The sequence below is a fragment of the Scyliorhinus torazame genome, chromosome 6 (genome assembly GCF_047496885.1).
Source record: "Scyliorhinus torazame isolate Kashiwa2021f chromosome 6, sScyTor2.1, whole genome shotgun sequence".
Classification (NCBI taxonomy): Eukaryota; Metazoa; Chordata; class Chondrichthyes; order Carcharhiniformes; family Scyliorhinidae; genus Scyliorhinus; species Scyliorhinus torazame.
In genome coordinates this window covers 268,498,597-268,526,234 of record NC_092712.1, presented here as the reverse complement: position 1 = coordinate 268,526,234, position 27,638 = coordinate 268,498,597, and the positions used below count along the sequence as shown (strand labels likewise).

At 44.7% G+C, this 27,638-nt stretch overlaps 1 protein-coding gene across 1 annotated transcript in view; it reads right to left on the bottom strand.

Annotated features, from left to right (window-relative positions):
• kdm1b (lysine demethylase 1B) overlaps positions 1-27,638 on the bottom strand; it is a 274,704-nt gene that overhangs the window by 165,993 nt on the left and 81,073 nt on the right. Inside the window, exons 4-6 of the mRNA XM_072510250.1 lie at positions 24,788-24,899; positions 21,097-21,213; positions 11,330-11,368 (exon numbers count right to left, since the gene is read on the bottom strand). Of these exons, the coding sequence (XP_072366351.1) occupies positions 11,330-11,368; positions 21,097-21,213; positions 24,788-24,899 (268 nt within the window). The remainder of the gene's footprint in view (positions 1-11,329; positions 11,369-21,096; positions 21,214-24,787; positions 24,900-27,638) is intronic.

Below are 27,638 nucleotides of genomic sequence, written 5' to 3'. Positions count from 1 at the left end.
GTCAAAGACTGGGAAATTTGCAGAGGATTAACTCACCTCCTGACTTCCCAAAGTCTGCCCACCAGGTACAAGGCACAAATCAGGACTGTGATGGAATACTTTTCCACTTGCCAGTCGAGTGCAGCTCCAACAACACTCGACAAACTTGACCCTATCCTAGACAAAGCAGCCCGCTTGATTCGAGTCTTCCTCAAATATTCACTCCATTCACCATCGACCAACATTGGCAGCAGTTTGTGTCATCCACAAGATGCACTGCAGGAACGCACCAAAGCTCCTTAAACAACACCTTTCAAATCCACGACCGCTACCATTGACAAGGGCAAGGGCAGCCGACATATGTGAACGCCACCTGGAAGTTCCTCTCCAAATCGCTCACCTTCTTGACTTGGAAATAGATCATTGGCCCTTCGTTGTCACTGGGTCAAAATCCTGAAACTCCCTCGGCCATACCTACATCACTGGAACAGCAACGGTACAAAATAAAAAAGCTCACCACAACTTTGTCAAGGGCAATTAGGGATGAGCAATAAATGCTGGCTGAGCCAGCCACACCTACATCCCATAAATGATTTTTTACAAGTCAAATTGAGAAAAAGTAGTAAAGTTGTTCAATATGTCAGACAAAAGAGAAAAAGTGAAGAAAAAACATAATTAATCAGAAAAAAGCATACCAAGCACTATCTTGAGATGCTCTCAGCGAGGGGGAGTTGTGTAACACAATTGTGGGAAGTTAGGACATTTTAAAATATTCTGTACATAGGACAGCGCAGTGGCTAGCACTGATGCCTCATGGCACCGAGGACCTGGGTTCGATCCCAGCCCCGGGTCATTGTCTGAGTGTTGTGTGGAGTTTGCACATTCTCCCCATGTATGTGTGGGTCTCACCCCCAAACCCAAAAAGATATACAGGGTGGCAGAATTGGCCATGCTATGGGCGGCGCGGCAGTACTTCACAGCACCAGGGTCCAAGATTCAATTCCCCCTTGGATTGCTGTCTGTGCGAAGTCTACACGTTCTCCCAGTGTCAGTATGGATTCCCTGCATGGGTTTCCTCCGGGTGCTCCAGTTTATTCCCACAAGTCCTGAAAGACGTGCTTGTTAGGTGAATTGGGCATTCTGAATTCTCCCTCTGTGTACCTGAACAGGCGCAGGAATGTAGCAACTAGAGGATTTTCACAGTAACTTCATTGCAGTGTTGATGGAAGCCTACTTGTGGCAATAATAAAGATTATTATTAATCTGCCCCTTAATTGGAAAAAAAAGAATCGGGTACTCTAAATTCATTAAATCAAAATATAGTCTGTAGATTCAAAGTTCCTACAGAACCATAACATTTCTACAGTGTAGAAGGAGGCCGTTCAGCCCATCGAGTCTGCACTGACTCTCAGAGAGCATCATACTTAGGCCTTATTCCCATAATCCCACCTAACCTGCACAGCTTTGGACATTACGGGGCAATTTAGCATGGTCAATCCACCTAACATGCACATCTTTGGAACAGATCATAGGAGAAAAGAGAAAATGTCAACAAAACCAAGTAGAATCAAAGACTGTCACAAAAAAAAAATTAACCTTCTGAGAAGTAAATGAAACAAAAAAATAATTAATTTAGAAGTTGATGGTCAAGGCACCTCATAGTCTGAGACTTTTGGGGACATGTAAGAATATATGGTTGGGATAAAGACTTGAGGGGGGATTCAGGGTAAAGCAGCATCTGACACTGACAAAACTGAAATGCAATGTCAGACTTTTAAGATACAGATCTGGTGGGAAGCAAAAGTTACAACCTTGTGTCGAGTACGAAGATGTCTCGAGGGCTTCAAATAAACAAGAATTTTTTTTTTTTAAAAAACCAAATAATCCACTAATGGTAGTATTCTTAGGGTAAAGGCAGACCCTAAAGAAACCCCATCAAGACGGAGCCTAAGACAAAACACAGGGTAAACAGCGACATCTCCCTGGGAATTGTCTGAGACTAAACCAGACTGCTTGCACCCTCAGTATGTCTGACCACACGAAGATCTTCCAATAACATTTCTACAACATCACAAAGACTGCCGATTTCCACCTCCACAGCTTCACCTGACTCACCCTCAGCTCATCAGCTGCAGTAAATCTCATCTCTGCTTTAATTGTTACCTCAGGTCTTGACTGTTCCAGACTGTTCCAATGCTCTCCTGACAATTCTCCCATACAAAGAACAAAGAAATGTACAGCACAGGAACAGGCCCTTCGGCCCTCCAAGCCCGTGCCGACCATACTGCCCGACTAAACTACAATTTTCTACACTTCCTGGGTCCGTATCCTTCTATTCCCATCCTATTCATATATTTGTCAAGATGCCCCTTAAATGTCCCTATCGTCCCTGCTTCCACTACCTCCTCCGGTAGCGAGTTCCAGGTACCCACTACCCTCTGCGTAAAAAACTTGCCTCGTACATCTACTCTAAACCTTGCCCCTCTCACCTTAAACCTATGCCCCCTAGTAATTGACCCCTCTACCCTGGGGAAAAGCCTCTGACTATCCACTCTGTCTATGCCCCTCATAATTTTGTATACCTCTATCAGGTCGCCCCTCAACCTCCTTCGTTCCAGTGAAAACAAACCGAGTTTATTCAATCGCTCCTCATAGCTTATGCCCTCCATACCAGGCAACATTCTGGTAAATCTCTTCTGCACCCTCTCTAAAGCCTCCACATCCTTCTGGTAGTGTGGCGACCAGAATTGAACACTATACTCCAAGTGTGGCCTAACTAAGGTACTATACAGCTGCAACATGACTTGCCAATTCTTATACTCAATGCCCCGGCCAATGAAGGCAAGCATGCCGTATGCCTTCTTGACTACCTTCTCCACCTGTGTTGCCCCTTTCAATGACCTGTGGACCTGTACTCCTAGATCTCTTTGACTTTCAATACTCTTGAGGGTTCTACCATTCACTGTATATTCCCTACCTGCATTAGACCTTCCAAAATGCATTACCTCACATTTGTCCGGATTAAACTCCATCTGCCATCTCTCCGCCCAAGTCTCCAGACAATCTAAATCCTGCTGTATCCTCAGACAGTCCTCATCGCTATCCGCAATTCCACCAACCTTTGTGTCATCTGCAAACTTACTAATCAGACCAGTTACATTTTCCTCCAAATCATTTATATATCCTACAAAGAGCAAAGGTCCCAGCACTGATCCCTGTGGAACACCACTGGTCACAGCCCTCCAATTAGAAAAGCATCCCTCCATTGCCACCCTCTGCCTTCTATGGCCTAGCCAGTTCTGTATCCACCTTGCCAGTTCACCCCTGATCCCGTGTGACTTCACCTTTTGTACTAGTCTACCATGAGGGACCTTGTCAAAGGCCTTACTGAAGTCCATATAGACAACATCTACTGCCCTACCTGCATCAATCATCTTAGTGACCTCCTCGAAAAACTCTATCAAGTTAGTGAGACACGACCTCCCCTTCACAAAACCGTGCTGCCTCTCACTAATACGTCCATTTGCTTCCAAATGGGAGTAGATCCTGTCTCGAAGAATTCTCTCCAGTAATTTCCCTACCACTGATGCAAGGCTCACCAACTGTAGTTCCCTGGATTATCCTTGCTTCCGTTCTCAAACAAAGGAACAACAGTGGCTATTCTCCAGTCCTCCGGGACATCCCCTGAAGACAGCGAGGATCCAAAGATTTCTGTCAAGGCCTCAGCAATTTCCTCTCCAGCCTCCTTCAGTATTCTGGGGTAGATCCCATCAGGCCCTGGGGACTTATCTACCTTAATATTTTTTAAGACACCCAACACCTCGTCTTTTTGGATCACAATGTGACCCAGGCTATCTACACCCCCTTCTCCAGACTCAACATCTACCAATTCCTTCTCTTTGGTGAATACTGATGCAAAGTATTCATTTAGTACCTCGCCCATTTCCTCTGGCTCCACACATAGATTCCCTTGCCTATCCTTCAGTGGGCCAACCCTTTCCCTGGCTACCCTCTTGCTTTTTATGTACGTGTAAAAAGCCTTGGGATTTTCCTTAACCCTATTTGCTAATGACTTGTCATGACCCCTTCTAGCCCTCCTGACTCCTTGCTTAAGTTCCTTCCTACTTTCCTTATATGCCACATAGGCTTAGTCTGTTCCCAGCCTCTTAGCCCTGACAAATGCCTCCTTTTTCTTTTTGACGAGGCCTACAATATCACTCGTCATCCAAGGTTCCCGAAAATTGCCGTATTTATCTTTCTTCCTCACAGGAACATGCCGGTCCTGTATTCCTTTCAACTGACACTTGAAAGCCTCCCACATGTCAGATGTTGATTTGCCCTCAAACATCCGCCCCCAATCTATGTTCTTCAGTTCCCGCCTAATATTGTTATAATTAGCCTTCCCCCAATTTAGCACATTCATCCTCGGACCACTCTTATCCTTGTCCACCAGTACTTTAAAACTTACTGAATTGTGGTCACTGTTACCGAAATGCTCCCCTACTGAAACATCTACCACCTGGCCGGGCTCATTCCCCAATACCAGGTCCAGTACCGCCCCTTCCCTAGTTGGACTGTTTACATATTGTTTTAAGAAGCCCTCCTGGATGCTCCTTACAAACTCCGCCCCGTCTAAGCCCCTGGCACTAAGTGAGTCCCAGTCAATATTGGGGAAGTTGAAGTCTCCCATCACCACAACCCTGTTGTTTTTACTCTTTTCCAAAATCTGTCTACCTATCTGCTCCTCTATCTCCCGCTGGCTGTTGGGAGGCCTGTAGTATACCCCCAACATTGTGACTGCACCCTTCTTATTCCTGATCTTTACCCATATAGCCTCACTGCCCTCTGAGGTGTCCTCTCGCAGTATAGCTGTCATATTCTCCCGACCAAGTAGCGCAACTCCACCTCCCCTTTTACATCCCCCTCTATCCCGCCTGAAACATCTAAATCCTGGAACGTTTAGCTGCCAATCCTGCCCTTCCCTCAACCAGGTCTCTGTAATGGCAACAACATCATAGTTCCAAGTAGTAATCCAAGCTCTAAGTTCATCTGCCTTACCCGTAATGCTCCTTGCATTAAAACATATGCACTTCAGGCCACCAGACCCGCTGTGTTCAGCAACTTCTCCCCGTCTGCTCTGCCTCAGAGCCACACTGTCCCTATTCCCTAGTTCTCCCTCAATGCTCTCACCTTCTGACCTATTGCTCCCGTGCCCACCCCCCTGCCATACTAGTTTAAACCCTCCCGTGTGACACTAGCAAACCTCGCGGCCAGGATATTTATGCCTCTCCGGTTTAGATGCAACCCGTCCTTCTTATACAGGTCACACCTGCCCCGGAAGAGCTCCCAGTGGTCCAGATAATGGAAACCCTCCCTCCTACACCAGCTGTTTAGCCACGTGTTTATCTGCTCTATCTTCCTATTTCTAGCCTCACTGGCACGTGGCACAGGGAGTAATCCCGAGATTACAACCCTCGAGGTCCTGTCTTTTAACTTTCTGCCTAGCTCCCTGAACTCCTGCTGCAGGACCTCATGCCCCTTCCTGCCTATGTCGTTAGTACCAATATGTACAACGACCTCTGCCTGTTTGCCCTCCCCCTTCAGGATTCCCTCTACCCGTTCGGAGACATCCTGGACCCTGGCACCAGGGAGGCAACATACCATCCTGGAGTCTCTTTCACGTCCACAGAAGCGCCTATCTGTGCCCCTGACTATAGAGTCCCCTATTACTATTACTCTTCTGCGCTTTGACCCTCCCTTCTGAACATCAGAGCCAGCCGTGGTGCCACTGCTCTGGCTGCTGCTGTTTTCCCCTGATAGGCTATCCCCCCCGACAGTATCCAAAGGGGTATATCTGTTCGAGAGGGGGACAACCACAGGGGATTCCTGCACTGACTGCCTGCCCTTTCTGGTGGTCACCCATTTCTCTGCCTGCACCTTGGGTGTGACCACATTTATATAACTGCTATCTATGATCCTTTCCGCCACCTGCATGCTCCTAAGTGCATCCAATTGCTGCTCCAACCGAGCCATGCGGTCTGTGAGGAGCTCCAGTTGGGTGCACTTTCTGCAGATGAAGCCATCCGGGACGCTGGAAGCCTCCCGGACCTGCCACATCTCACAGTCAGAGCACAGCACCCCTCTAACTGACATTGCGTCAATTAATTAAAATGTCTTTTTTTTTTTAATACTTTTTTAAAAAGTTCAAAGTTACTGTCAACTATCTTCCACCCTACATGAATTTGAACTCATCCAAAAATCTGCTACCTAAGCTACTTATATCCCAATTTGCACCAAGCCTCATCCATCCATCACCCCTATAGTTATTTACCTACATCACTTCTCAGTTAAACAACGCATGTTAACGTTAAAATTCTTATCCTTGCTTTCAAATTCCTCCATGACCTCATCCATTCTCAAATCCAACTTCCTCCAGCTCTAAAATCATCCAAGGTATTTGCACAGTTCAACCATTGGCAGTTGAGTCTTCATCAAATACTGCAATTGTCTCTCCCTTTTTAATAGGCTCCTTAAAACCTACCGTTTTGATCATCTGTCTAGATACCTACTCAAGTGGTTTAGTGTCAAATTTTGCTGGATAACATGTCCGTGATTCATCTTGGGATATCATATTATGTTAACTATTAATCATTGTTGATGAAAGAGACACAAGCAGTCACACTACAGAGGTTTTGAGAGTTTGGCGAGGGTGGAGGAGTGGTTAGTAGAAAGCGAGGATTAACCTGTAGCAGGATTGAATGTTTAAAATAACGCAGATGCTGGAAATCTGAAATAAAAATAGAAAATGTTTAAATACTCAGAAGGTCCAGCAACATCTGTGGAGAACGTTTCAGGAAAATGGCTTTTCTTCAGAACCTAGGCTGTAAATGAGCCTAGTCAAAAAATGAGATTTACGTTGAGTTTCATTGGACCAGCATAGAGGCCAAGGACAGAAAGGTCAGGGCGGTTGCGAGGCGGAGATTGAAAATGACAGCCGAATGGAAGCTTGGAATCATGCTTCTGGACTAAACAGAGGTGTTGTGCAAAGCAGTCACCCCAATATGCAGGAGACTATATCATGAGCAGCTAAAACAGTAAAACAAATTTTAAAAAGTACAAGTGAATCACTATTTTACCTGGAAGATGTTTTTAGGGCCTTGGAAAGTAAGAAAGGAGGGGACAAGAGGGTAAGTGTTGCATCTCTTGTGTTTATATTGAAAAGTGTGGGTGTAATTGAGGATGGGAACAGGGTATTATGGATGGACTGGCGTGGAAGAGGAGGTAGGGGCTGGGGGTGGAGGTGTACGTTTGGTGGCAGCATCATGCTGGGGTCATGGAAATGGGAAATATGATCAATTGGATTTGGAGGCTAGCGGGATGAAAGGTGCGAACAAGGCAAATCCTATCATGCTGGGACGAGGGAGGGTACAGGTGAGAGGAGAAATAGTGAAAGAACACCGTAGTATAGAAGGTTCAAACAAATGCAACAGATAGAGAAACTGGGGTAGATGAAGGAATCCCTCCCAAGACATCATCCCCTTTTCATGACACCTTCCCTGGCAAGCACTGGAGATGCAAAACCTTCCCTTGTACATTCTCTCTTCTCAATCACCCAAGGAGCCAAAAGTTCTTCCCAGATGAAGGTGATTTATTTGTACTTCCAATTTAATATAATAAATTCCATGCACTGGAGAAATCAATCACAGATGGAATGACAGATTTGCAGAACACCCAAGTACAGATCACAAGCATAACCAAAGATTCCTATGACTTGTCAGTTTAATTCTCTGTCCCACTCCCACCTTTCTGTTCTTGGCCTCCTACACTGTTTCAATGACACTCAACATGAGCTCAAGGAGCTGTATCTCGTCTTCTAAGGAACCACTTGACAGCCTTTTAGATTCAATGAGTTCAACAATTACAGGTGATAACTTGTCTCTTTTTATTTCTGGCTTTTGGATGGCAGCTTTTGAAAGTTCTGCTTTTACCATTTACACCTCTTCCAGTCTTCTTTTGTTTCTTTATTTGATCGATTAGCATTCCTTTTTGTTGAAAACCATCCTTTTTGTCATTTAATTTCCACGGTCATCCACCCCATCACAAATCTTCCCTTTTGTGTTTTCCTTCCCTCACCCACTTTCCCAGTCTTGTTTAAAAACTGTTATATGTGGGCAGCATATGTTGCGAGCGGCTGCATTTTTGCAAGCTCCGGCTCTGCTATCCTTTTAAACTTTTTTAAAAATCCGTTTGCACATTTCTTTTATGTCTTTTCTTAGCAGACATGGTTCTTACTATGTCCTGAGATTTGTTAGTTAATGACAGTGTGGTGTGTTCCAACGGATGATGGCTGTTAGCGATGATGTTGATCCATTTAAATATCTCAGCTCTGTGGTGGAGATCGTCAAAGCCCAATTTCAAGAGTGCAAGGTGTTTTTATGGAGGCGCACAAGGAGGTTCTTGTTGCAGAGACCCCCCCCCCCCCCCCCCTCCACCACCGCTGCTGGAGCCTGGGTTGTTGGCTACCTTGGTTCAGGTGAGACAGCATGTTGGAAGCAATAAGGTTTTGTGCTTCGAAAGTTGGAATCCTTGGAAGAACCTGAAGAATGCTCACAGTCTTTGATCCTGCTTTATCCTGGATTTTTTGTTTTCTTCATGCGCCAATGGAGCAGTCTTTATCCTGATAACTGCCTCCCATCTCAGTTGTTATCCTGGACTTCGCTCCTCGATAATTTTGTTGTTGCCTATTGATGTTATCAATTTAATTGCTTGCAGGGAAGTGAATAATTTGGGTGTGATGTCCTGCACCACTGCTTATCCTGATTTAAAACGTTTCGATCATGTTAAGCTGAAGGTTGAATTCATGATTTGGACACAGTATCTTTATCCTAATGTAGTTAATTGGTGTGTGTGCGCGTGCGTGCGTGCATGTGTGTGAGACAGGCAAAGAAATGAGCAGAGCCAGAGAGGGAGGAGGGGTGGAGGGTTTGGGTTGGCAGGAATAGTTCTGTCCTCAGTATGTTAGAGGAAGGTCTCGCCCAGTGAGAGCTAATCTTTTCTTGTTTTGTTTAAACATAGAACATACAGTGCAGAAGGAGGCCATTTGGCCGATCGAGTCTGCACCAACCCACGCAAGCCCTCACTTCGATCCGATCCCCGTAACCCAATAACCCCTCCTAACCTTTTTGGACACTAAGGGCAATTTAACAAGGCCAATCCACCTAACCTGCACGTTTTTGGACTGTGGGGGGAAACCGAAGCACCCAGAGGAAACCCATGCAGACACGGGGAGAACGTGCAGACTCTGCACAGACAGTGACCCAGCGGGGAATCGAACCTGGGACCCTGGCGCTGTGAAGCCACAGTGCTATCCACTTGTGCTACCGTGCTGCCATCCCTTGTTCAAGACCCAGGCAAACTGTGTACTATCCTGTTGAGGACGGGGATTTGGTTGGCTAGAATTGATGCTTCGTAGTTCCCAGTTCTCTCCATTATGGTGTTCTTTGTGATTCTGTTATCAGGATAGATGTTGTCCTGTTCACAAAGACCACAAAAGCCAAGTTCATTAATGAAGCTAACTTTTATTTACACTCTCGACCACTTACTCCTTATAAAGCTCGACAACTTACTCCGATAGTAAACAATAATCTTGTAATCTACACTCTACTAACACTGGTCTCTACACTCTATCCCTAATTGTGCTCTACACTTTCTCACTGCTCCTCTCCAGCCTTCTCCCAGAAGCCTGTGAGTCAATGCTTTATATAGTTCTGCATCTAGCTCCATCTAGTGGTTAATTATGATATGACATTAACCCGTTATATTCTGAACATGTCACATTGATGTCACATCCTTGTCATTCGGATCTGCTCTAGCCTGGGCAAGAGTTTAGTCTGTGGTGTGTGTGTGTTAGTCGATTTCGCCTTTAGTTCTGGGGTCCTCGGAATATTGTTTTCTTCCTTCTACCATTTTGGTTTGAAGCTGTGGGTATGATGTAGGTCTATGATGCTACCGGTATACTGTTTTGGTGCAGGCAAGTCCTATATATGAAGCAAATATGTTGGGGATGTTGTCCCCGATTCATCCAGTCTCATCTGTTCCCTTTTTTTGCAACGACTAGTGCTTTATGCTGTACCTGTTGTACATTGATCCCTGTGGCAAGCTTTCCTTCTCTTTAGCTTGTTTTCAGGCAATTTATGTAAAAATTTAAAATTCCAAAAGAAAGTCTTCAAAAAAAATTGTTAGATATAGTTTTAAAAAAATATTTATTGCACTCCAGTTCTGACAAAGGATCAATGACAATATATATTTACAATAATTTTTACTGATATAAAAGATCCCAAGAATACAAAGGCAAAAACGGAGATATCAGGTCAAATGGCTAACAGCTTGGTCAAAGTTTAAGCAATGCATTACAAGAGGAAAGAAAGGCAGAGAGGTGTAGGTAGGGAATTCCAAAGCTTAGATTATAGGCATCTAAAAGTGCAGCCACAAATGGTAGCACAATTCGAAACGTTGACGATTTCGATCTCTCCACAGATGCTACCTGCCCTGGAGCATTTTATAGAACCATAGAATTCCCACAGCGCAGGAGGCCATTCGGCCCATTGTGTCTGCACCAACCCGATAAAAGAGCACCCTACTGAGCCCCCCCCCCCACCGAACCTACACATCCCTGGACACTAAGGGACAATTTAGCATGGCCAATCCACCTAACCCGCACATCTTTGGACTGAAGGACACCAGAGCATCTGGAGGAAACCCACCCAGGCACGGGGAGAAAGAAGTGCAAACACCACAGTCATCCAAGATCTGAATTGAACCCGGGTCCCTGGCACTGTCAGCCAGCAATGCTAATCACTATGTCGCCCCTATTTCCAGCATCTTCTGCTTTCTCTTCATATTTCCAGGACCTGCAGTATTTTTCTCTTAAAGTTCTCATCCTAGATTACAAATTCACCCATGGTTTTATCTAACTAGCTCTCCAAAACCACCTTCACCCCACAACTCTTGTAACTACGTGTTCCTGTAATTCTGTTTCCTGCATATCTCCAATTTAAATCATTCTACCAATGGCAGCTATCTTTTCAGCTGCCCAATGCTAAAACTGAAATTCCCTCCTTAATCTCGCTGCTGCTCCCTTCTTCGATAAATAATTGTTACAACCTAGCTTTGACTACTTGATTTAGTAGCTCCATATGTGGTTCTATGTTCAATTTTGCTTGCTAATGCTCCAGCTGGGCACCTTGGAATGTTTTACTACATTAGATTCGCTATAATAAATTTAAGTTGTGCTGTTGTCTGTTTAGTTCAGGAACATAAAAGTTGATTAGGTTCTACAATTAGTACTTACCATGTCTTCAGACAGGGAGCAAGGGTCTGAATTTTCACTCTGGATGGACATAAAGAAGTCAGTTATTTTGCACTGAAGTTTAATAATATCACAAATACATATAATTCCAACTTTATTTCTTCCCATACATACACCATTCTAGATCCAAGGGAATGACAGCTAAGCTACTCCCAGACAACTATAACGTTACATAGAGACCAAAGCAGTCTTCCTGTGGGGAGACACCTACTCTTTTGGACACCTTCTTTAGGGCAATTGAAGGCTTGATGGGAGATTAAAACATGAATTAGAACCATCAAGGCAAGACTGCTTTTAAGTGACCATAATACACATAAGAACATAAGAACTAGGAACAGGAGTGGCCCCTCGAGCCTGCTCTGCCATTTAATGAGATCATGGCTGATCTTTGTGGACTCAGCTCCACTCTCCGGCCCATACACCATATCCCCGAATCCCTTGATTCTTTAGAAAGGTATCTATCTTTTTCTTAAAAACGTTTAAAGAAGGAGCCTCAACTGCTTCACTGGGCAAGGAATTTCAGAGATTCACAACCCTTTGGGTGAAGAAGTTCCTCCTACACTCCGTCCTAAATCTACTTCCCCTTATTTTGAGGCTATGCCCCCGAGTTCTGCTTTCCCCGACCAGTGGAAACAACCTGCCCACATCTATCCGATCTATTCCCTTCATAATTTTATATGTTTCAATAAGATCCCCCCGCATCCTTCTAAACTCCAATGAGTACAGTCCCAGTCTACTCAACCTCTCGTCGTAATCTAATCCCCTCAACTCTGGGATCAACCTAGTGAATCTCCTCTGCACTCCCTCCAGTGTCAATATGTCCTTTCTCAGGTAAGGAGACCAAAACTGAACACACTACTCCAGATGTGGCCTCACCAACACCTTATACAATTGCAGCATAACCTCCCTAGTCTTGAACTCCATCCCTCTAGCAATGAAAGACAAAACTCGATCAGCCTTCTTAATCACCTGTTGCACCTGCACACCAACTTTTTGCGACTCGTGCACCAGCACACCCAAGTCCCTCTGCACAGCAGCATGTTTTAACATCTTACCGTTTAAATAATAATCCATTCTGCTGTTATTCCTCCCAAAATGGATAGCCTCACACTTGGCAACATTGAATTCCATCTGCCAGACCCTAGCCCATTCACCTAACCTATCCAAATCCTTCTGCAGACTTCCGGTATCCTCGGCACTTTTTGCTTTACCACTCATCTTCGTGTCGTCTGCAAACTTTGACACATTGCACTTGGTCCCCAACTCCAAATCGTCTATGTAAATTGTGAACAACTGCGGGCCCAACACTGATCCTTGAGGGACCCCACTAGTTACAGGTTGCCAACCAGAGAAACACCCATTTCTCCCCACTCTCTGCTTTCTGTTAGTTAACAAATCCTCTACCCATGCTACCACTTTACCCTCAATGCCATGCATCTTTAGTTTATGCAGCAAACTTTTGTGTGGCACCTTGTCAAAAGCTTTCTGGAAATCCAGTTATACCACATCCATTGGCTCCCAGTTATCTACTGCACTGGTAACGTCCTCAAAAATTTCTACCAAATTAGTCAGACACGACCTACCCTTTGTGAACCCATGCTGCGTCTGCCAAATGGGACAATTTCCCTCCAGGTGCCCCGCTATTTCCTCCTTAATGATAGATTCCAGCACTTTCCCTACAACCGAAGTTAAGCTTACCGGCCTATAATTACCCGCTTTCTGCCGACCTCCTTTTTTAAACAGTGGTGTCACGTTTGCTACTTTCCAATCCTCTAGGACCACCCCAGAGTCTAGTGAATTTTGATAAATTATCACTAGTGCGTTTACAATTTCCCTAGCCATCTCTTTTAACACTCTGGGATGCATCCCATCAAGGCCAGGAGACTTGTCTACCTTTAGCCCCATTAGCCTGCCCAATACTGCCTCCTTAGTGATTACAATCATCTCAAGGTCCTCACTTATCATATCTTTATTTCCATCAATCACTGGCATGTTATTTGTGTCCTCCACTGCGAAGACTGACCCAAAAAATCTGTTCAGCTCCTCAGCCATTTCCCCGTCTCCTATTATTAAATCTCCCTTCTCATCTTCCAAAGGACCAATATTTACCTTAGCCACTCTTTTTTGTCTTATATATTTGTAGAAGCTTTTACTATCTGCTTTTATGTTCTGAGCCAGTTTACTTTCATAGTCTACCTTACTCTTCTTTATAACTTTTTTAGTAGCTTTCTGTTGTCCCCTAAAGACTTCCCAGTCCTCTAGTCTCCCACTAATTTTTGCCACTTTGTATGTTTTTTCCTTCAATTTGATACTCTCCCTCACCTCCTTAGATATCCACGGTTGATTTTTCCAATTTCTACCGTCTTTCTTTTTTGTCGGTATGAACCTTTTCTGAACACTGTGAAAGATCACTCAGAAGGTTCTCCACTGTTCCTCAACTGCTTCACCATGAAGTCTTTGCTCCCAGTCTACCTTAGCTAGTTCTTCTCTCATCCCACTGTAATCGCCTTTGTTTAAGCACAAAACACCAGTGTTTGATTTTACCTTGTCATCCTCCAACTGCATTTTAAATTCCACCATATTGTGGTCGCTCCTTCCAAGAGGATCCCGAACTATGAGATCATTAATCAATCCTGCCTCATTACACAGGACCAGATCTAGGACCGCTTGTTCCCTTGTAGGTTCCATTACATACTGTTCCAGGAAATTATCCCGGACACATTCTATAAACTCCTCCTCAAGGCTGCCTTTACCAACCTGGTTAAACCAATCGACATGCAGATTAAAATCTCCCGTGATAACCGCTGCACCATTTCTACATGCATCCGTTATTTCTTTGCTTATTGCCTGCCCTACCATCCTGTTACTATTTGGTGGCCTATAGACTACTCCTATCAGTGACCTTTTCGCCTTACTATTCCTGATTTCCACCCAAATTGATTCAACCTTGTCCTCCATAGCACCAATATCATCCCTTACTATTGCCCGGATGCCATCCTTAAACAACAAAGCTACACCACCGCCCTTACCGTCCATTCTATCCTTTCGGATAGTCTGATACCCTTGGATATTTAACTCCCAGTCGTGACCATCTTTTAACCATGTTTCAGTAATGGCCACTAAATCATAGTCATTCACGATGATTTGCGCCATCAACTCATTTACCTTATTTCGTATACTACGAGCATTCAGATAAAGTATACTTATGCTGTTTTTTATGTCTTTGTTATGAATCCTAACACCTTGATCAGTAACTTTTCGCAATTTATTTTTCCTCTTACCCTTTCTCCTAATTTTCCTAGTCTTTGAACCCATATCTCTACATAATGACCTGTCACATAACCTGCTGCCTTGATCTCCATTAACCATTATACTGTCCATAGCTTTACACTTCCCTTCCCCCCAACTTGCTAGTCTAAAGTCCTTGTGACCAACCTATTTATCCTATCCTATTCACATGGTCATACCTCATTTTTTGCTGACATCAAGTCAACGAGTGTGTCGTGTGGCTGCCTGATATTTAATTGACGCAGAGTCTGAGAGTTTTTAAACAGCATGGAAAGAGGCCCTTTGGCCCATTATGTCCACACTGGCCAAACACATATTTACTCCAATCCCATTTTCCAGCACTTGACCCATAACTTGTCACCAGGTAGCTATGACGCCCCTATCTCTGACAGCCAAACACTGCAAAACTCCACTCATGTCCCATGCTCTCTTCCTCTGTAGCTGCCAGTTGAGAGATGACTGGAGAGCAGCTGTCTCCACACCCCTTGTTCTCTGCCTCTCCCTTTTCTTCTGTGCCCTCTTCAATCAGGGAAAGAGAACTCTGAGTAAGAGTAATGACAAGCATTGAACTGCTGGATAGAGGGCATTAGATGACAGTGATTGAAGGAAAGGCATGGTATTGCATAAGATGAGGATGGCAATCAGTGGTAGATGGACAGATGGGGATGTGAGGAAGTCAAGAGAGAGATAGGAATGGGTATACTTGCAGTTAAGTTTGCAAGGAGTGATATGCTGGACTAATTGTGATTAAATTCATGTGAGGAGTGATATGATCAATCAAGCATCAGGAATAAGCATCAGGAATAAGGTGGGTGAACTTAAGGCATGGATCGGTACTTGGGACTACGATGTGGTGGCCATCACGGAAACTTGGATAGAAGAGGGGCAGAAATGGTTGTTGGAGGTCCCTGGTTATAGATGTTTCAATAAGATTAGGGAGGGTGGTAAAAGAGGTGGGGGGGGTGGCATTATTAATTAGAGATAGTATAACAGCTGCAGAAAGGCAGTTCGAGGAGTATCACCCTATTGAGGTAGTATGGGTTGAAGTCAGAAATAGGAAAGGAGCAGTCACCTTGTTAGGAGTTTTCTATAGGCCCCCCAATAGTAGCAGAGATGTGGAGGAACAGATTGGGAAACAGATTTTGGAAAGGTGCAGAAGTCATAGGGTAGTAGTCATGGGCGACTTTAACTTCCCAAATATTGAGTGGAAACTCTTTAGATCAAATAGTTTGGATGGGGTGGTGTTTGTGCAGTGTGTCCAGGAAGCTTTTCTAACACAGTATGTAGATTGTCCGACCAGAGGAGGGGCAATATTGGATTTAGTACTGGGTAATGAGCCAGGGCAAGTGATAGATTTGTTAGTGGGGGAGCATTTTGGAGATAGTGACCACAATTCTGTGACTTTCACTTTAGTAATGGAGAGGGATAGGTACGTGCAACAGGGCAAGGTTTACAATTGGGGGAAGGGTAAATACGATGTTGTCAGACAAGAATTGAAGTGCATAAGTTGGGAACATAGGCTGGCAGGGAAGGACATAAGTGAAATGTGGAACTTGTTCAAGGAACAGGTGCTACGTGTCCTTGATATGCATGTCCCTGTCAGGCAGGGAAGAGATGGTCGAGTGAGGGAACCATGGTTGACAAGCGAGGTTGAATGTCTTGTTAAGAGGAAAAAGGTGACTTATGTAAGACTGAGGAAACAAGGTTCAGACAGGGCATTGGAGGGATACAAGATAGCCAGGAGGGAACTGAAGAAAGGGATTAGGAGAGCTAAGAGAGGGCATGAACAATCTTTGGCGGGTAGGATCAAGGAAAACCCCAAGGCCTTTTACACATATGTGAGAAATATGAGAATGACTAGAGCGAGGCTAGGTCCGATCAAGGACAGTAGCGGGAGATTGTGTATTGAGTCTGAAGAGATAGGAGAGGTCTTGAACGAGTACTTTTCTTCTGTATTTACAAATGAGAGGGGCGATATTGTTGGAGAGGACAGTGTGAAACAGATTGGTAAGCTCAAGGAAATACTTGTTAGGAAGGAAGATGTGTTGGGCATTTTGAAAAACTTGAGGATAGACAAGTCCCCCAGGCCTGACGGGATATATCCAAGGATTCTATGGGAAGCAAGAGATGAAATTGCAGAGCCGTTGGCAATGATCTTTTCGTCCTCACTGTCAACAGGGGTGGTACCAGGGGATTGGAGAGTGGCGAATGTCGTGCCCCTGTTCAAAAAAGGGAATGGGGTAACCCTGGGAATTACAGGCCAGTTAGTCTTACTTCGGTGGTAGGCAAAGTAATGGAAAGGGTACTGAAGGATAGGATTTCTGAGCATCTGGAAAGACACTGCTTGATTAGGGATAGTCAGCACGGATTTGTGAGGGGTAGGTCTTGCCTTACAAGTCTTATTGAATTCTTTGAGGAGGTGACCAAGCATGTGGATGAAGGTAAAGCAGTGGATGTAGTGTACATGGATTTTAGTAAGGCATTTGATAAAGTTCCCCACGGTAGGCTTATGCAGAAAGTAAGGAGGCATGGGGTAGTGGGAAATTTGGCCAGTTGGATAACGAACTGGCTAACCGATAGAAGTCAGAGAGTGGTGGTGGATGGCAAATATTCAGCCTGGATCCCAGTTACCAGTGGCGTACCGCAGGGATCAGTTCTGGGTCCTCTGCTGTTTGTGATTTTCATTAATGACTTGGATGAGGGAGTTGAAGGGTGGGTCAGTAAATTTGCAGACGATACGAAGATTGGTGGAGTTGTGGATAGTAAGGAGGGCTGTTGTCGGCTGCAAAGAGACATAGATAGGATGCAGAGCTGGGCTGAGAAGTGGCAGATGGAGTTTAACCCTGAAAAGTGTGAGGTTGTCCATTTTGGAAGGACAAATATGAATGCGGAATACAGGGTTAACGGTAGAGTTCTTGGCAATGTGGAGGAGCAGAGAGATCTTGGGGTCTATGTTCATACATCTTTGAAAGTTGCCACTCAAGTGGATAGAGCTGTGAAGAAGGCCTATGGTGTGCTCGCGTTCATTAACAGAGGGATTGAATTTAAGAGCCGTGAGGTGATGATGCAGCTGTACAAAACTTTGGTAAGGCCACATTTGGAGTACTGTGTACAGTTCTGGTCGCCTCATTTTAGGAAGGATGTGGAAGCTTTGGAAAAGGTGCAAAGAAGATTTACCAGGATGTTGCCTGGAATGGAGAGTAGGTCTTATGAGGAAAGGTTGAGGGTGCTAGGCCTTTTCTCATTAGAACGGAGAAGGATGAGGGGCGACTTGATAGAGGTTTATAAGATGATCAGGGGAATAGATAGAGTAGACAGTCAGAGACGTTTTCCCCGGGTGGAACAAACCATTACAAGGGGACTTAAATTTAAGGTGAAAGGTGGAAGATATAGGAGGGATATCAGAGGTAGGTTCTTTACCCAGAGAGTAGTGGGGGCATGGAATGCACTGCCTGTGGAAGTAGTTGAGTCGGAAACATTAGGGACCTTCAAGCAGCTATTGGATAGGTACATGGATTACAGTAAAATGATAGTGTAGATTTATTTGTTCTCAAGGGCAGCACGGTAGCATTGTGGATAGCACAATTGCTTCACAGTTCCAGGGTCCCAGGTTCGATTCCGGCTTGGGTCACTGTCTGTGCGGAGTCTGCACGTCCTCCCAGTGTCTGCGTGGGTTTCCTCCGGGTGCTCCGGTTTCCTCCCACAGTCCAAAGATGTGCAGGTTAGGTGAATTGGCCAATGATAAATTGCCCTTAATGTCCAAATTGCCCTTGGTGTTGGGTGGAAGTGTTGAGTTTGGGTAGGGTGCTCTTTCCAAGAGCCGGTGCAGACTCAAAGGGCCGAATGGCCTCCTTCTGCACTGTAAATTCAATGATAATCTATGATTAATCTAGGACAAAGGTTCGGCACAACATCGTGGGCCGAAGGGCCTGTTCTGTGCTGTATTTTTCTATGTGCTATGTTTTTCTATAAGTTGGATACACTAGCTGGACGAGGTTGCGGTGAAATGCATATGGGACATAGGTGAATACAAAACTGCGCACACCATTCCTGCTCTACTTGGATCATTAAACCACTTTCAGCATTGAATCCATACAGACAATATCAGTCAAGTCTTCGTTGTTTCATTGGTAGGCGTTTCCCACCTGTCTGTAAGTAAGAATACCTCCTTTCAAGATGATGGTAATCGACTATCCTGATAGATCGGATAGGTAAAAAGGCTATTTTAATGTAAATATTAAGACCCAGTTTTAATAGCCATTTTAAAATGAGGATTTCAGCACTGATAACCTCAGGTCATGACAAAACACATAGCTTCAACAGAGGCACAAAAAGCCTGACACATGCATAAACTAATTGGAGATAAAAACAACATTTTCACTAAGGAAGACGAAAAAGTTATTGTTCTAATAAACATATTTTCAAAGTCAGTTTGACATTAAGAAATGAGCTGTACCAGTAATCAGATCAAGGCCAAATAAGCACCATAGCAATGAAGACACCATTGTCCAGAATGTGGATAAAAGCAAAGTCAGCAGGAAACCAGTAGAAACCAGTCATGATAAAAGCACAGAATCACATTCCATAACATACACAAATATTCAAACATGAAACATTCAGAACGTTAAGGATTGACAGTTAACCAATGAATCAAATGTATTTGATTCTAACCCAAATCAATTAGGACGACATAGAAGTGTCGATAGATGGCTCAAGACTGATAAGATTTGCTTTAAACATGCACGTCCATCTTTATTCCAGGATCATCCTATACTTTGACCTAACTATTCGCTATCTCTATTTTCATATTTCCACTCTAACTCTTGAAGTAAATGCAAGCTGGTTTGCCGTAAGCAAGAAACCATTTCTGTATTATTTTGAAAGTTAAATTGTGTACAAGTTACTTCTCTTTAAGTCCTTTTGCTAGCCGGACTTTATTGAGAATAGATTTAAGTTTCTCCTAATTGTAATCAAATAGAGGCAATAAAGATTCTTGTTTGCATCCGAGAAGTTTAACTCAAATTTCTACTGAGTTTTAGTGTCGCAAGACCTCACTAATTCCACATGGTAGATCTCATCACAAGCCGTTACAAACCCCAGCATCACGTCCAGGAAGGTATTACTAAAATGAAGTACAGTCTTTGAAAATCTAGATTTCACTCTGCCATTCTTCCTATTATACTCCCAATACTAAAGTTAATCAAATTACATATTTGGACGGTTTCTTTAAAAACTGGAGTTAAAATTGATTCATGCGGATCGTCACACTCGCACGAATTGATCTGGAAACTAGAAATAAGATAATGTAGTGACGATGTTGAAAAACCACATAGATATCTTCAGGTTTCCTACATGTTAATGGGCCACATCATCCCACCCTCCTACTTAATCAATTGCATTGGGAGCTTAAATCCAGCCGAAGATTTCCCTGTAGCAGCAGGAGGAACACTCTGCTTTATCTAGTCCAGAAGACCACCTTGAATAAAGTAAAATGATGCAAAGGGTCTCTTCTGACTCTGCTCCGAACTGCCATCAGCGTTCATAGACTCCCTACAGGGCAGGAGGCGGCCATTCGACCCATCGAGTCTACACCGACTCTCTGAAAGAACACCCCACCCAGATCCCCTGCCCTATCCTCGTAACCCTCCGGTAACCTGCACATCCTTGGACACTAAGGGAAAATTGAGCATGGCCAATCCACCTAATCTGCACACCATTGGACTGTGGGAGGAAACTGCACATCATTGGAATGTGGTAGGAAACCAGAGCACCTGGAGGAAACCCACACACCACACAGTCACCAAGGCTGGAATTGAACCCGGGTCCCCAGCGCTATGAGGTAGTCATGCTAACCATTATGCCAACATGCCACCCGGGGGCAGAACCAAGGTCTAGCATTCTGCATGGCATAAACGATCAGGTACTAATTATAGCCCATGAACAACATTCAAAGGCAAAACTACAGGGTTGAAATGGCAGCAGGCAAAGAAGTACCATATTATTCACCCATCTTTCCAGGCCCGCTTGGTGGGCAGTGTTGAATTTGGACCTAAAGTAATGTGAAAAACCTTGAATCTCTTATTAAAAAAAAAGTAACCATGACAGTTAGAATGCTCATCAGTTCTGGGTGGCACAGTGGCTACCACTGCTGCCTCACAGCACTGAAGACCCGGATTCGATCCCGGTCCCAAGTCACTGTCTGTGTGGAGTTTGCACATTCTCCCAGTGTCTACGTGGGTCTCATCCCCACAACCCAATGAAGTGCAGAGTGGGTAGATTGGCCACGCTAAATGACCACGCTAAATTGCCCCTTAATTGGAAAAAAAAGAATGGAGTACTCTAAATTTTAAAAAAAGTGCTCATTTGTTAGTTTGGTTGCGGAACAGATTTTATAGTACCATTTCTAAATTGTTCGAGACTGCTTGCAAATAAGTATTTGATGATTATATATTGCACTTGACCTTAACAGCAGTGTGAGTTTTCATGCCACAACGGTATATTTTTGCTGATGCCGTGGTCATCTGGATGTCTCTGGTCAGCTGACGCCATTTTGCACAATCCTGCTTTGTACATTGTACCTATTACAGACAAATAAAATACCAATGGCATTATTTGGTGCAGCAATACAAATGTGTTGTTAATTAAATAAAGAAGTATCATAGAGTATCATAACCAAATAGGTCAATAGAAGATTGCATGTCAGAAATGTTTTATTCCAAGGAGAAAGAGAGAAAAGGAAAGAGTTATTTTCACAATAACTTACATTGTTGGTACAGTCATAAACCCTCCATTATTTAGAATCATAGAAGTTTACAGCATGGAAACAGGCCCTTCAGCCCAACCAGTCCATGCCGCCCAGTTTTTACCATTAAGCTAGTCCCAGTTGCCCGCACTTGGCCCATAACCCTCTATACCCATCTTACCCATGTAACTATCTAAATGTTTTTTAAAAGACACAATTGTACCCGCCTCTACTACTACCTCTGGCAGCCCATTCCAGACACTCACTACCCTCTGAGTGAAGAAATTGCCCCTCTGGGCCCTTCTGAATCTCTCCCCTCTCACCTTAAACCTATGCCCTCTAGTTTTAGACTCCCCTACCTTTGGGAAAAGATGTTGACTATCTACCTTATCTATGCCCCTCATTATTTTATAGACCTCTATAAGATCACCCCTAAGCCTCCTACGCTCCAGGGAAAAAAGTCCCAGTCTATCCAGCCTCTCCTTATAACTCAAACCATCAAGTCCCGGCAACATCCTAGTAAATCTTTTCTGCACTCTTTCCAGTTTAATAATATCCTTTATATAATAGGGTGACCAGAACTGCACACAGTATTCCAAGTGTGGCCGTACCAATGTCTTGTACAACTTCAACAAGACGTCCCAACTACTGTATTCAATGTTCTGACCAATGAAACCAAGCATGCCGAATGCCTTCTTCACCACCCTGTCCACCTTCGACTCCACCTTCAAGGAGCTATGAACCTGTACTCCTAGATCTCTTTGTTCTATAACTCTCCCCAACGCCATACCATTAACTGAGTAGGTCCTGGCCTGATTCAATCTGCCAAAATGCATCACCTCACATTTATCTAAATTAAACTCCATCTGCCATTCGTCGGCCCACTGGCCTAATTGATCAAGATCCCGTTGCAATCCTAGATAACCTTCTTCACTATCCACTGTGCCACCAATCTTGGTGTCATCTGCAAACTTACTAACCATGCCTCCTAAATTCTCATCCAAATCATTAATATAAATCACAAATAACAATGGACCCAGCACCGATCCCCGAGGCACACCACTGGTCACAGGCCTCCAGTTTGAAAAACAACCCTCTACAACCACCCTCTGCCTTCTGTCGTCCAGCCAATTTTGAATCCAATTGGCAACCTCACCCTGGATCCCGTGAGCTTTAACCTTCTGCAACAACCTACCATGCGGTACCTTGTCAAAGGCTTTGCTAAAGTCCATGTAGACAACGTCTACTGCACTGCCCTCATCTACCTTCTTGGTCACCCCCTCAAAAAACTCAATCAAATTTGTGAGACATGATTTTCCATGCACAAAGCCATGCTGACTGCCCCGAATCAGTCCTTGCCTCTCTAAATGCTTGTAGATCCTGTCTCTCAGAATACCTTCTAGCAACTTACCTACTACAGACGTTAGGCTCACCGGTCTGTAGTTCCCAGGCTTTTCCCTGCTGCCCTTCTTAAACAAGGGCACAACATTCGCCACTCTCCAATCTTCAGGCACCTCACCTGTGGCTGCCGATGATTCAAATATCTCTGTTAGGGGACCCGCAATTTCCTCCCTAGCCTCCCACAACATCCTGGGATACATTTCATCAGGTTAACCTACTAGATTTGGCATTGGCAAGTAACGAGAGCTGAAACTATCTGAAAACTATGCCTGTAGGTCACTCTTAACCACCAACAGCACCCCGCCCCCACCAAATCCTACAGATGAAATTTTCACAATCCCAGCGGGATAAGATCCATAACTTCTGAACACTTTAGACTATAGAAAATAAACGTGATAGGCAGAATGGCCTCCTTTTATCATGTACTGGGCTTTGACTCTATGGTAAATATCAACACAGTCCCAGAGGACCATAAGCTGCTCTCTCTTTTTGAGAGCTGACTGGTGGCGATTTAATCTGAGGGTCACCACACCTCGGGCAAGGGGCAAGATTATGAAGGCAGGGCCATCATGAATAACCTCAGCCAGTACGGGAATTGAACCCACGCTGTTGGCATCGCTCCGCAACACTAACCAACTGAGCTAACCAACCCCCTTTGAGTGACATTAACAAGGGCTTCCTATTATAACTTTGGTGAATCTATGGCAGGCACTGTCAATGTTGGGGGCGCGACCCCAGGCGGGTGTCAGGAGGGTCGCGGAGCTGTCTGTCGCGGCATTCCCGATCGCGCAAATCCGCGCGCAACAGTCGGCTTTTAATAATGCCAGCTGGAAGCGGCCTTCCAAATGGCCAGGAAGAAAAAAGAAAAATGCGGCCGCACTGCGCATGCGTGCCCGCTCATCGGTGTGCATGCGCAGGGTCTCGCGCATGCGCACCGATGAGCGGGTACGCATGCGCAGTGCAGCCACATTTTTCTTTTTTCTTCCTAGCCATTTGGAAGGCCGATTGCAGCAGTGTGGCCGCATTTTTAAACATCTGGTCGCAGCCTTTTTGAAGGCCATTTGCAACTAGCATTGTTAAAAGAAGGCTGCAAAAAGTTTGGGCAGAATGATGTGATTGGTTGCTTTCTGAACTTTGATGCTGATGAAGTGGAAGTCTCTTACTCCAAGTGAGTGATCCAACAATGGATTCACCGCAGCTGTAACTTCAGCCAAGAGATGTCAATTTATTTTAATATTGATTTTTAAACATTCCAAAACAAAGTGCCTGCAGGTCGTATTTGGAACCTTTATCAATTGATTGATTTTTAAGTGTCTTTTATTTTTTTTTACATTTTTAAATGTAACGTTTAGGTGTGTGGTAAACCTCCAATTTCCAGAGGATGAAATCATTTTCAGTTTCTGCTACTTTTTCCTGTTAAACTTTATCAAACCCCCCCCCCCCCCCCAACCCCCTGAACTTGTTAAAAAAAAAAGCCGGCTGCTGCGGCTGTTGCCCGCGAATTTGCGCAATCGGAGACGCAGAAGATTTTTTAAAAATTCTATGTAATCTTCCTGCCTAAAGGGAGGCAGAGAGCTGGTCACGCTCCCCAAACATTGACATCACGTGCTTTGGGCGCGATTCCATTTTTTCAGCAGCAAACAAGGTAAGTGAAAATGGTGGGTCGTGACGTCGGCTGACGCGGGTTGCGAAGGTCGGCCGGCGCGGGTCCCGAAGATCGGCCCAGTTGGCTCCCAAAGGTTGGCCGGTTGGTAAAAATGGGTCACTGAAAAAAAGGTTTGTAAAAAACTGATCTATGCTATATATGCATCACCTTTCATAATCAAGTGGTGAGCTAAACCGGTGCTTCAGAAATTCAGAAGTTTCCTTTCATTCGTTAATTCAAACCTTTATCACATGGCATTGAAATTTCTATTTCTACAGTATCAATTTGTGTGTACCTTTGTAAAATCACAAAACTCAATTCTGAATGCTAATTTGGATTACCAACTTCCATCTATTGAACTTACCCAATAAGGAACCAGCTGATCAGACATAAATGCTTTCAGGCTAGGTTCACTTTTGCCATTGCTGGTCCAAATTCTTTTCCAAGTTGCATATTTCTCATATCCATCTTTGTGACTAGAAGTTTTTTAAAAATTAGACAGAAAAATCAATATAAAAGTGGAAGAAATTTAAATCATTGAAAAAAATCAATGAGGTACACTTTTGTTGCAAATATAAAAGATTTACATATATATCAACAGCATGGATGAAAAATATCCAAGTAGTGTTTTTATTTCCATCTTCAATATTTACACAATTTAAAAAAATCTTTCTTGGGATGTGGGGATCGCCGCCAAGGCCAGTATTTGTTGCCCATCCCCCAAAACACTGAGCCATCCTCTTGAACTGCAGTCCAACTGGTGCTGATGTACCAATACCGTTGTTAGGAAAAGAGTTCCAAAATTTTGATCCTGTGAGCAGTGAAGGAATGGCGATGTATTGAAATAGCCTGTGGTTGGAGGGGAACTTGCAGGTGGTAGTGCTCCCATACATCTGCTTGATGGTAAAGATCACTCTTGGAAAAATGCTGTCAAAGGAGCCTTGGTAAGTTAATGCACCATATCTTGTAAACAGTACACTGCTGCCATTGTGCATTGGTGATGGAGGGATTGAATGTTTAAGTTGATGGATGGGGTACGATTTAGCAAGCTGCTTCAAACTGGATAGTGTTGAGCTTCATGTTGGAGGCACAATCATCCAGGCAGGTCGAGTGTATTCCATGACGTGGCTGATTTATGCATTGTAGGCGATGGACAGGCGAGTCAGGACATGACTTACTCAGCTCAGGATTCCCAGTCTCTAACCTACTCTTGTAGCCACAATATTTATATGAATGGTCTAATGCAGGTTCCGGTTGATGGTAAACCCCAGGATGTTGATAGTGAAGGATTCAATAATTGTAATGTCATTTAATGTCAAGGAAAGATAGTTAGATTCTCACTTATTAGAGATCATCATTGCCTGCCACTAGTATAGCTCAAATGTTACTTGTATTTATTAGCCTATGCGTGAATGTTGTGCAGATCTTGCTACATGCATGCATGATGTTCAGGGCCATAGCTTTTGTAGGAGCGACTACAGCGGTTTCTTTAAAAACATTTATTTTTAAATTTAGAGTACCCAATTCATTTCTCCAATTAAGGGGCAATTTAGCGTGGCCAATCCACCTACCCTGCACATATTTTGGGTTGTGGGGGCGAATCCCACGCAAACACGGGGAGAATGTGCAAATTCCACATGGACAGCGACCCAAAGCCGGGATCGAACTGGGACCTTGGCGCCATGATGCAGTTGTGCTAACCACTGCGCCACCGTACCGTCCTCTTCAGCAGTTTCTTGATATCACGTAGAGTGAAATGAATTAGCTGAATGTTAGCATTTGTGATTCAGGAGGCCGAAAAGTATCATCCACTAGACACTTCTGCCTGAAGGTGGCTGCAAATCCTTCAGCCTCGACTTATGCGCTGTGCTGCGCTCCCCGATCATAGAATTTCCAGTGCAGAAGGGGGCCATTCGGCCCATCTTGTCTACACTGTCCCTCTCTCTCGCTGTGCCTCTCTCACTCTCTCCCTGACCCTCTCCCTGTGCGTCTCTCTCTCGCTGTCTCTCTCTCTCTCTCTCGCTGTGTCTCTCTCTCGCTGTCTCTCTCTCTCTCTCTCGCTGTCTCTCTCTCTCTGGCTGTATCTCTCACGCTCTCTCTCTCTCTGGCTGTGTCTCTCACGGTCTCTCTCTCTCTCGCTGTCTGTGTCTCTCTCTCTCTCGCTGTCTGTGTCTCTCTCTCTCTCGCTGTCTGTGTCTCTCTCTCTCTCTCGCTGTGTCTCTCTCTCTCTCGCTGTGTCTCTCTCTCTCTCGCTGTGTCTCTCTCTCTCTCGCTGTGTCTCTCTCTCTCTCGCTGTGTCTCTCTCTCTCTCGCTGTGTCTCTCTCTCTCTCGCTGTGTCTCTCTCTCTCGCTGTGTCTCTCTCTCTCGCTGTGTCTCTCTCTCTCGCTGTGTCTCTCTCTCTCGCTGTGTCTCTCTCTCTCGCTGTGTCTCTCTCTCTCGCTGTGTCTCTCTCTCTCGCTGTGTCTCTCTCTCTCGCTGTGTCTCTCTCTCTCGCTGTGTCTCTCTCTCTCGCTGTGTCTCTCTCTCTCGCTGTGTCTCTCTCTCTCGCTGTGTCTCTCTCTCTCGCTGTGTCTCTCTCTCTCGCTGTGTCTCTCTCTCTCGCTGTGTCTCTCTCTCTCGCTGTGTCTCTCTCTCTCGCTGTGTCTCTCTCTCTCGCTGTGTCTCTCTCTCTCGCTGTGTCTCTCTCTCTCGCTGTGTCTCTCTCTCTCGCTGTGTCTCTCTCTCTCGCTGTGTCTCTCTCTCTCGCTGTGTCTCTCTCTCTCGCTGTGTCTCTCTCTCTCGCTGTGTCTCTCTCTCTCGCTGTGTCTCTCTCTCTCGCTGTGTCTCTCTCTCTCGCTGTGTCTCTCTCTCTCGCTGTGTCTCTCTCTCTCGCTGTGTCTCTCTCTCTCGCTGTGTCTCTCTCTCTCGCTGTGTCTCTCTCTCTCGCTGTGTCTCCCTCTCTCGCTGTGTCTCTCTCTCTCGCTGTGTCTCTCTCTCTCTCTCGCTGTGTCTCTCTCTCTCTCTCGCTGTGTCTCTCTCTCTCTCTCGCTGTGTCTCTCTCTCTCTCTCGCTGTGTCTCTCTCTCTCTCTCGCTGTGTCTCTCTCTCTCTCTCGCTGTGTCTCTCTCTCTCTCTCGCTGTGTCTCTCTCTCTCTCTCGCTGTGTCTCTCTCTCTCTCTCGCTGTGTCTCTCTCTCTCTCTCGCTGTGTCTCTCTCTCTCTCTCGCTGTGTCTCTC